Below are 11,280 nucleotides of genomic sequence, written 5' to 3'. Positions count from 1 at the left end.
TGTTGATTGTACACTGGAATGACAAATAAGATGAATGAAGGACGCTTTGGGGGTAATACTCTAGTAACAAAAGAAGTAAAGAAGAGATATGGTGGTTTAATCACAGCTTAGCTTCAGTTCAGTTAGCTTGGGTAAGGTGTAATGAAAAAAAAAAAAAAAAAAACAGTGAAGTAACATGGTGCAGCAGAGAACATTTACACTCCAGTCGACGAGTGTTTCATGTCCCGGTTCTACGAGTGTGTACGATTTTACCAGGGTCCAGCACCAGAGTGACGCCACTTTGGGAATTCAACACTCATTATGAAGCCGTTTTCATAGCACACAGCGATAATTAATCGGGTTATCATGGGTGTTTTTTTTTCCCACTGATGATGCAGAATCCATGTTAAAATCGCTAAAGGCATGAAAATATTCTTGAAAAATCATAACTACTTTCACTTGAGCTTGTTATAAGTATTGAAGATAAGGTACCAGAACGTTTGAGAATGTGGTCTCTCTAGCGCCAGTCACTCCCACTTCCCATCAGAAAACGGAATCTTTATCCGCGATGCTGCGACAGGACGCGGAACAGGTTGAATCCTTTCCAGGCCTGAGGTGCTCCTCGCTGCCTGGCAGGATATCCAGCGAGGCGCGGCGAGACTCCTGGGATCCACACCATTTGACACGCCTTACTAAACTTACCGATTTATATGAAAACGTCCCGCGTTGACTCATATTACCTCATTGTCTTATCATTACGCTGATTTGATTTTTATGTTCATTGAAATGCCTAATGTTACTTCAGTGGTTCCTAGTTTCATAAACTTGGTCTTTTTGTTCATCAGGTGTCACGAAAGAGGCGCGCAAGCCACGGGGTGAATGTTCGTGACGTGTAGCTGTGTCTTACATCAACCAGACTCTAAATTCACCTTCATGGTGTTTGAATGCTTCCCTGATACGTGATTCAGTGACGTATATTCAGCTTCACTTTTATCTTTCCATATTAAGTATCATCTCACTTTGAATGTTCCTCCTTCCACTCGCTTATCTGCTTGTTCGTCCCTCCCTCCTCCATTGTCTCGCCTCTCCTCCTTTACCCCGTCCTTCCGTCTCTGCCTTTGTACCTTCCAGTCATCAACATTAATGCAAACTTTGCGACCCTTACGCTGCGAAATGTAATCTTCCATATGGCGTCCTCATGTCACTCGCCCACTCGCCAGCTAATGCCACCGTGACGGATAAAACATACGCAAAGCAAACAACTCAGTCGGAAGGAAGCTGGTTTAAAAACTACACAGCAATCACAGTTTCCTGACGAGGGAGGACGAATGGAGTGGAGGAGGAAGAGGAGGAGGAGAACGAAGAGGAATAAGAGGACGAGGACGACGATGAGAAGGAGGAAGAGGAGGAGGAGTAGGAGTTTGGCAAAACGGATGTTTTCCCCTCTAATCCTGATCACGCCTCCCATCACAAGCGAGCATCAGGAAGCTAGTGTGCTATGCTGGTGATGAATGCGAGGGGAATACTGGAGATGCCGGAACTAGCGTGGGGAATGTCGTATTATGCAGGGGTTATGACGAGGTATGTGGTGGTGCGGCTTGACGTGTACAGGGTGACAAGAAGAGTAGAGGTCCACACAAAGGAATTAGTCAGAGGAGATGCCCACCCTCAACTTCGTCTTCTGTCGTGGTAGGAGAAGGACGTGGAGGTGGTGGGAGCGTATAGGAAGAGGGGTAAAGAAGAGCAGGAAGAGGAGGAGGAGGAGGAGGATAAGGAAAAAGAGAAAATGGAGGATAATAAGAATATATAGGTATGTTTGTATGTACTGCACACTGAAGTAATGTAAAAAGAATGACTAGTTTCGATGGTGTAGGAGCAGATTCATCAGGGTAATGTGTGCTGCTCTTAATGCCGCGTGCAGTGTTTGCCCCAGAGTATTTTGTAAGGTTGAATGTAGTCTTAAGTAATTGAAGAAGGAATAGATTTAAGTAAGTATGCTTCGATTCTCTCTCTCTCTCTCTCTCTCTCTCTCTCCTCTCTCTCTCTCTCTCTCTATGTCATCGCCTCATTTCCCAGCCCCTCTCGCTATTCCCATCCACCTCCGTCACCCCTGCTCCTCAGTGTGCCTGCGTCGCTAAGCTTTCCTTTGTTTCTGTTCCTCCTCAGCAAAATCTACTGTTACGGGGAGCTGCTCAAGACGGTGCAGATGGCCAAGCTCCACAATGACTCCAAGTACTTCGTTGACATGTCCCTCAAGAACTCAGAGAAGGAAACTCTGCTGGAATTCGAGGAGCTAATGAATAGGACCCAGAAGAACCCCAGCAAGGAGGACGTAAGTGGCCGGAGAAAGGAGAGTGAACACAGACCGATGGGCGGATTGTAGGGGAACGGATGAGTGGAATAGAAGGCGAGGTGTTGCTTTATACGATAATCAAGAGAGAGAGAGAGAGAGAGAGAGAGAGAGAGGAGAGAGAGAGGAGAGAGAGAGAGAGAGAGAGAGAGAGAGAGTCATTGGAATGGTGGCGTTGGGGTTAGCGTGTTCAGTTCACACTCTGGAGATCCCGGGCTGGAATTTCATGTGGAGCGGAGACAAAATTAATTATGTCTGTCTTCTCTCACGCTGCAGCCTCTGTTCACGCGGCAGTGAATAGGTGCGAGACTGAGACTAGGAGCCGTGATCTTGTGTCCTGAGGATGGCTAGCTATCTTTCCCTCGTGTGTGTGTGTGCTAGGCGCGTATTCAGAAACGCTTCTGCGCCGCACCCCGACTACTTTCCAAAAGGCTTTAGTTGAAGTTACACGGGTTAAGAGTGTTTATATGGTCCCAGTGACATTAACAAGGTTTCTACATTATTAACACGAAAAACACCATTGAGAACCCGGATAATAATCCCTGTGACCTTTGAAAATAGTTTTGATGAAAGAGAAAAGAATTTCTGAATACAAACCTCAGAGTACTTCCTTTAAGAGACCATGCTTGTAAAATGCTCTGTGATAATTATAACCCGAGAAGTAAATAAGGCGAGCTGTTTAAAGCAAAATATCATCACCATCACAATTAGCAGTAACAATAACAGCAACAACAACAGCGTCGGTCACAGGCAAGATGAGCCATGTAGTGCAGTGCCATCAATCTCTGTGCACGAACGAGATCACGTGGTCAGGTGGACTCTGTTTTTGGAGGGCACGCCGCGCACGGGAGTATGTGCTGGTGTGGAGGCTGCTCCTCCCCAGCAGAGCTCCTCCCCCGCCCCTAGGTGCTGCCCTTCCCCTCCCCATTATTCACCCTTGTCACTGGCGTCCGAGTCCCACAATTAATGGTCCTGTCAAGGGGTTGCGCGGGCCGTGTTGGTAGTTAATGACCTGCTCATGACCGTTACAAGCGCTAATTGTCCTAATTGCCGGTAGTTGAGTTGACTGCATAAGTAGCCAACAAGAGAGCGACTCTGTCAGCCCGCCTCGTTAGCAGCCACTTCGTTCCCGGCGAGTGTATTTTAGTCATGTGAGGAGGGGAGAGGTGAAGGTGAGGGGTGGTTCGGGAGGGTTGAGTGGGGGTGTGGCTGTCAGAGTGATGCTGTGATGGATGTTGAGTGGGCTAGATACAGAGGAAGAGACGCAGGGGCGGAGAAAGACAGGAGAACAGCAAACGAACTATTTTAGATTGGTGAAGTCGTACGGTGAAACTCCCCAGATGGTGGATTGAAAGTTATACCCGTGGGTGAGCCGGGGAGGGAGGGAGGCAGGTAGGGAGGGAGTGTGTGTCTGGAGGCGAAAGAAAGGGTGTTGCGTCTGGTGGTGACAAGGGGAATGGATAGCGCAAGGGATGTAGGAAGGGTGGGATCATATAGTAGTAGTAGTAGTAGTAGTACTAATAGTAGTAGTAGTAGTCCACCAGCAATAGCAGCAGCATCAATAATAGCTGTTGTTGTTGTTGTTGTTGTTGTCGGTCTGTGTCACATTACAGAGATTAGCGGAAGGGCCTAAGATTGAGGAAGACACTGACGGAAAGTTTGATAAGCTCATAACGACAAGTGATGACAACAATTCTCTCTCTCTCTCTCTCTCTCTCTCTCTCTCTCTCTCTCTCTCTCTCTCTCTCTCTCTCTCTCTCTCTCTCTCTCTCTCTCTCTGTTTTTATTTTTTAAGTCTTGTATATATGCCCACTTGAATTTAACTACCTGCATGTTTTATTCGCGATTTCACGAGTTATCTTTCTATAGTCGGTAAGCGTCTCCTCGAGTGTGCAGTTACTTGATGGTTCCTCTTCTCCCTTCCTCCAGATCCAGATTTTCGTGGATGAACACTTCCGCGAGCCTGGAGACGAGTTTGAGGACTGGGACCCTTCAGACTGGAGCGAAGAGTGAGTACAGATTGCTCGTCTTGTTGGTTTATGGACCGTATTCATAAACTTTGCGTCTCCTTACCTCGACTTCATTGAAAACTTTCCAATGGAAGTTGCGGGGATTTTGATTTTAGCGATTTCGTGATTTTAGGGATAGTTTAACCAGAATTCTGCATCACCGATAAAAGAAAAACATACGAACAGGAATAACTATTTCCGGAGCCTATCAAAACAGTTTTACGAGAGTCTGGTGTCACTGAATATGGACCCATGTGTAACGAGAGAGCAGCGCGTATAGTGAGGCCAGGCAATGTGTGCTGCAGTCACTCACTCTCCTGACTGGCCATTCACGATGTGTTGCAGATTTAAACGTTTCGTAAAAATAAATAAATAAATAAATAATAAATAAAAAAAATACCCTTGATTTGTATTTTTTTTTTTTTTTATGTAAGAGGGCAGAATGTGTTCCATTAGATCAATAAGATGACCCAACCTAACTTAATATACGTATACTCTAACCGAACACAAAATATTATTCGAGGTGAGATCACATGAAGATCACGCACCGCATCTTCATCTTATTTGTTAGGCTAGGTTAGATTAAATTAGATTTGGTTAGTTTAAGTTATGGTATGTTTGGACAGAATGGGATGGGTTAAGTTATGTTATTTTAGGTTAGGTTACGTTAGGATAGGACAAAATGAGATATTTTAGCTTTGGTTAGGCTAGGTTAGGTTAAGTTTGGATAAGTTAGGTGAGATGAGAAGAGTTAAGTTAGGTTATGTTTGGTTAGGGTTAGGTTACGTTAGGGTGGGTCATGATGGGATGGTTTAAGTGTACGTTAGGTTTAGGTATGTTAGGTTACAATAGGGCAGGTCTGTGTAGTGTCTTCATGGGACAGTACAAAGTCTTGGCTTGGTGGGGTGGTGGTGATTTGAGGCCGCGTGCCTTCTCTGGACTTTCGTCTTTTTATCGAAGGCAGAGCAAAACACAACACAAAGCCTGATTTTTTCCCCCTCAGCAGCCAGATAATTGTTATTCTTTCTGGAGGCAAAGCCAAAAATGCCGCCACCACATACTCGAGACGCTCTTTGGAGTTCTCTTGATTCCAGAGAAAGAAAAAATCCATTCTTACTTTTCCTGAAGTCTTGCAAGTTGAAGGTGTTGAGTAGCGACCATGAAAGGAAACTCTCTCTCTCTCTCTCTCTCTCTCTCTCTCTCTCTCTCTCTCTCTCTCTCTCTCTCTCGTGTGTGTGTGGGTCTGTGTGTGGCGATTACACTTCTCTCTCCCTCCTGGGTGTTGGTGCTGGGCGGGTCAATCAGTACGTGGAATGCTGGGGTGTTTCCTTGTCCCCGCCACCACCCTTGCGGCAGCTGTCTTAAAAGTATAATAATAATAATAATAATAATAATAACAATAATAATAATAATAATAATAATAATAATCAATAGTAGCAGTAGTAGTAGTAGTAGTAGTAGTGGTAGTAGCAGGAATAGTAGCTTATAATAGCAACAATTTTTATGTACCGAGCAACATTTTACGATGAGAACATTTTTAAATTCATACCACATTGGAAAGAAGTGAAAATTGCTTGCTTACTGATTTGAAGTCTTAACAATGTAAAGAAAACTTAGGTATGCTCAGCGATTGTTTGTTCTTGATATTTAGAGCTTAATAGCAGTCTCAAAGCCGCAGAATAGTTTGGCATTGTCCTTTACACGCTGTCCGCAGCATCACATTGCGTGCTGATGACAAGGTCTCGTATTGTTAGAAAATTATCTGCTTCCGGACACATGTTGCATAAAAGCGTTAAAACACAGGGGAAGCCACATTTATTTTAAGTCATTATTTTCGTAATGTGTCTGTCACCATCCATTTTACTCTCTTATTGGAAGTTTCAGTATTCATCCTGTCCCAGACAAAGACTATCACTCCTGTCCTTCACCTTGCTACTTGAATCACTGTTCTTCAAAACCTGTCAATAATTGAGTTCCATAGGACCCTGTTTTTCATTAAGAAGTCACTGATATTCTCAAAAAAATTATCAAACTCCTGCTGATGATTCGTGTACTTGATGAACATCAATGGTTCACTGAGAGGCAGCCATGCCCGGAACCATGCCAAGTCTGTTCTCCAACTAGCCAAAAACTCCTTCATTAATAGGAAGTGTCAAAATCTTTCAAGATCTAACATCTAGCCAAAAATATCTCCAATAACTTTGCTTCTTTCCCTTCTTTATTTCAACCAGATGGCACCACTGCTATCACATCTATCTCTAAAGCTGAACTCTTCGCTCAAACCTTTGATAAAAACGCTACCTTGGAAGATTCAGGGCTTGTTCCTCCCTCTCCTCCACCCTCTGACTACTTCATGCTACCTATTAAAATTCTTCGCAACGATGTTTTTTCATGCCCTCGCTGACCTAAACCCTCGCAAGGCTTATGGACCTGATTGTGTCCCTCCTATTGTTCTCCGAAACTGTAACTCCGTGCTTGCACCTTGCCTAGTCAAAGTCTTTCAGCTCTGTCTGTCAACATCTACCTTTCCTTCTTGCTGGAAGTTTGCCTACATTCAGCCTGTTCCTTAAAAGGGTGACCATTCTAATCCCTCAAACTACCGTTGTATTACTTTAATTTCCTGCCTATCTATTTTTTTTTTTTTTTTATCTTTCCTCTACAAGAAGATTCTTAAACATCAATCATTTCACAATCCTCTATCTGATAGCCAGTATGCGTTCCGTCAGGGCCGCTCTGCTGGTGATCTTGTGGCTTTCCTTACTGAGTCTTGGTCATCCTCTTTTAGAGATTTTGGTGAAACTTTTGCTGTTGCCTTGGACATATCAAAAGCTTTTGGTAGAGTCTAGTACAAACCTTTGACTTCCAAACTACCCTCCTACAGCTTCTATCCTCTCTGTAACTTCATCTCAAGTTTCCTTTCTGACCGTTCTATTGCTGCTGTGGTAGACGGTCACTGTTCTCCTAAATCTCTTAACAGTGGTGTTCCTCAGGCTTCTGTCCTGTCACCCACTCTCTTCTTATTATTTATCATTGACCTCCTAAACCAAACTTCTTGTCCTATCCACTCCTAAGCTGATGATATCGCCCTGCACTTCTCCACGTCTTTTCATAGACGTCCAACCCTTCAGGAAGTAAACATTTCACACAGGGAAGCCATAGAACGCCTGACTTCTGATCTTTTTAAAACTTCAGATTGGGGCAGAGCAAATTTGGTATTGTTCAGTGCCTTAAAAACTCAATTCCTCCATCTATCAACTCGACACAACCTTCCAGACAACTATCCACTCATCTTCACTGACACTCAACTGTCCCCCTCTTCTATACTGAACGTCCTCGGTCTGTCCTTTATTTATAATCTGAACTGAAAACTTCACATCTTATCTATAGCTAAAATAGCTTCTACGAAGTTAGATGTTCTGAGACGTCTCCGCCAGTTTTTCTCACCCAGCTGCTAACTCTGTGCAAGGGCTTATGCATCTATGTATGGAGCATGCTTCACATGTCGGGGGGGGTTCCACTCATACCGTTCTTCTAGACAGGGTGAAATCAAAAGCTTTTCGCCTCATCAACTCCTCTCCTCTAACTGAATATCTTCAGCTTCTCTCTCATCGCCGCAAAGTTGCATCTCTAGCTATCTTCTACCGCTATTTTCATGCTAACTGCTCTTCTGATCTTGCTAACTGCATGCCTCCCCTCCTCCCGCGGCCCCGCTGCACAAGACTTTTTTCTTTCTCTCATCCCTATTCTGTTCATCTCTCTAATGCAAGAGTTAACCAATCATTCATCCTTCTATTTGATAACCTCTGGAATTTCCTGCCTGCTTCTGTATTTCCACCTTCCTATGACTTGAATTCCTTCAAGAGGGAGGTTTCAAGACACATATCCTTCAATTTTTGACTACCACTTTAGACCCTTTTCTGTGACTGGCACCTCAGTGGGCTTTTTTTTTTTTTTTTTTATTGGATTTTTGTTGCTCTTGGCCAGTGTCCCTCCTACATAAAAAAAAAAAAGACACTCGAGCTGATGGTTGAGTTTCTGAGCTTTCTGTCATTTCTGAATGGAGGAGAACGTTATCTTCAGTATGAATACATCGATTTGTACTTCTCATCAGCGAGAAAACCTCCCAGACAACAATGCACTCTAGAACAACACTCAGCTGATCCTCTCCACACTGAAAACTCTTGGGTTGTCCCTTCACTATTAACCTTAACTGAAAATTTCTATCTTAACTCTCATCAAATCACGGTCCAGAGGGTTGAGCGTTTCGTGTCGCCTCCATGAATTCCTTGCAGATGGTGAGCATGAGAACATTTATTTTTCCCTCACGTCTATAGAGCGCCCGTCTCAAGTGTGCGGGAGGTGGGAGAGTTCCATTCACTTATCTCTATAAACGGAGTGAAGTCAAAGACTGTTTACCTCATCAGCTCCCATTCTGCCGTTTATTGTGAGTGAGAGTGAGCATAGTGACAGAGGCCCCGCAGTGTTACACCTCTTGTCGTCCTCCACCGCTGTGTTTATAAGCACTGCTCGCCTTAACTTATGTCATTTTGTCATTGAGATATATTCCACATACCAGAGTGACGCTGTGCTAACAAACTTAACTACCACTGATGAAGTTTACGGACAGATTCACCGCTGATTCTAAGTCTGGAGTTGTCATGTCAGGAACTTCAGGAGTTAAATTGATGTACTGCGTCTGGTATATCTTGTTGAGAGAGAGAGAGAGAGAGAGAGAGAGAGAGAGAGAGAGAGAGAGAGAGAGAGAGAGGTAAAGAAAAGCAGTCCATAAAAAAAAATACAAGCAACCAAGCGACGTTATGCATTGATGGAAACTCGATCCCCTCCTCCTCCTCCTCCTCCTCCTCCTCCTCCTCCTCCTCCTCCTCCTCCTCCTCCTCCTCCTCCTTCTCTTCCTCCTCTTCCTCCTCCCCCCCTCTCGCTATGCTGATGGCCTTCATTAAGCTTCCAGTACTTTGAGTTGGAATGCTTTATTTCATATCCGAGTGGAATGTTGTGGTGACGAAGTGGAACGTTAGCAAAGAGAGAAACATTGACTAGAATTGTTCCACGGTGCTGCTGCGGCGGACTAAAGTGTTGTCTGACCGAATGAATGACTGATTGACGGACTGACTGGTTGATTGACTGACTGACTGACTGACTAGTTTACTTGAGCGATGACTGATCTAGTACCTGCAACGATTATTGTCTATAGTTTGCTGACTGAGCGTTTTATTGACTGAATGGCTGGCTTGCTATCTACTAGTTGGCTGACTGACTGACTGAAGGGTTGGCTGGCTAGATAGTGGAGACTGTGGAAGGACTGGTAGGCTGACGAAGATAAGTGACAGGAAATGACATAACAGTTCTCTCTCTCTCTCTCTCTCTCTCTCTCTCGTTGAAGCTGGAACAGTGAACAGAAGGATGAAAACAATAACAAATAGAGACGGAAGGACAAACAAAAAACAAACAAAGGGAATGATGAAAAAAAGGGGGAAGACAAACGGGAGATAGAAATACAGACAGACAGGCGGAGAGGCAGGAAGACAGGCAGACAGATTCAGAGCATCAGGCATAAAGAGACAAATGCTCGTAGGAAGAAAGACAGACAAATAACGCGGAGGACTGGATGACAGATTGACGGACAGACCTGTTAATAGACACCAAGGATGAATGGCAGCAGCGCCGAGTGGAAACAGACTTGCAGGAAACACCCTCGCTCACACCACCACGCCACGACGCCACCACCTGCTACACTGGGCTTAGCGGCCTGGCGGTGGCGGTGGTGGTGGTGGTGGTGGTGTTGTACGAGTATAGAGAGTACAGCGTAAGTTTGAGTGTCATAATTGAAGCAGTTTACCTTTTATTTAGTCAGTTTAATTATACCAACGATGGTGTTAATAACAATAGTAATTGTAATGACGATACTAATAGAACGTTATGAATAAGAAAACATAATGAATAACAGCAACAACGATAACATCATTAAACAACAACAACAAAAACAGCAACAAATAATACCAGAACCAAGTATTTTATCAATATTCACACACACACACACACACACACACACACACACACACACACACACACACACACACACACACACACACACACACACACACACACACACACACACACACACACACACACACACACACACACACACACTCAAGGGCTTCAGCAACAACAACACCTGATCTGTGAGTCAATCTGGCCAGGAACGTGAGTTTTCTTAAAGTACATGAATAAAAAAAGGTGCACCTGCACGTGTGTGTGTGTGTGTGTGTGTGTGTGTGTGTGTGTGTGTGTGTGTGTGTGTGTGTGTCACGTTTGTTGTAAGGAGGGACAAAGACTTAAGTGGCTGAAGAATAGTTCGCACGACACCAGCGTTACGTCATCCAGCCCACTTTACAATTGCACTTCACGTCACTTTTCTCTCTCTCTCTCTCTCTCTCTCTCTCTCTCTCTCTCTCTCTCTCTCTCTCTCTCTCTCTCTCTCTCTCTCTCTCTCTCTCTGATCGCATGTAAAAGTTGAGGGAATGAGATAAGGAGATGCCGCCCGAGAGGGATAGATGGCTGTGTCAGGGCGCCGTGGTGAGTAGCGCCGCACACCCTGCCAGGCCTCTTAAGGTATATCATCCCATTACGCAACGAAGCTCTCCCCGTGTGTTGTGGTGTCTGGCTGGGGTAGGTGGTGGATTGGGTGTAGTGCGTTGCGTCAGGGAGCGCTGTTGTTGCGGTGTCGTGTTCTGTGTTTCCGCGGAATCTCACTAAGCTCATTAGATTCACACGGACAGCAGTGCACGAGGGAGATGAAGCCTCAGCTGCCTCTTTCTGTTAGACAGTTACCTGTTCCGGGAATACTGTAGGATTGTTCATTATTCTTCTTATTATTGTTATTATTATTATTATTATTATTATTATTATTATTATTATTATTAT

The 11,280-nt window shown here is 44.4% G+C and overlaps 1 protein-coding gene across 3 annotated transcripts in view; it reads left to right on the top strand.

Annotated features, from left to right (window-relative positions):
• LOC135099743 (trehalase-like) overlaps positions 1–11,280 on the top strand; it is a 194,293-nt gene that overhangs the window by 134,902 nt on the left and 48,111 nt on the right. For all 3 annotated transcript variants that reach the window (XM_064002237.1, XM_064002240.1, XM_064002239.1), the window contains 2 exons: positions 2,146–2,311; positions 4,259–4,338. In XM_064002237.1, the coding sequence (XP_063858307.1) occupies positions 2,146–2,311; positions 4,259–4,338 (246 nt within the window). The remainder of the gene's footprint in view (positions 1–2,145; positions 2,312–4,258; positions 4,339–11,280) is intronic.

This window comes from Scylla paramamosain, chromosome 4 (assembly GCF_035594125.1).
Source record: "Scylla paramamosain isolate STU-SP2022 chromosome 4, ASM3559412v1, whole genome shotgun sequence".
In the NCBI taxonomy this organism is placed as follows: domain Eukaryota; kingdom Metazoa; phylum Arthropoda; class Malacostraca; order Decapoda; family Portunidae; genus Scylla; species Scylla paramamosain.
Note: the sequence above shows the minus strand (reverse complement) of the source record. Positions and strands in the feature narration are given on the sequence as shown.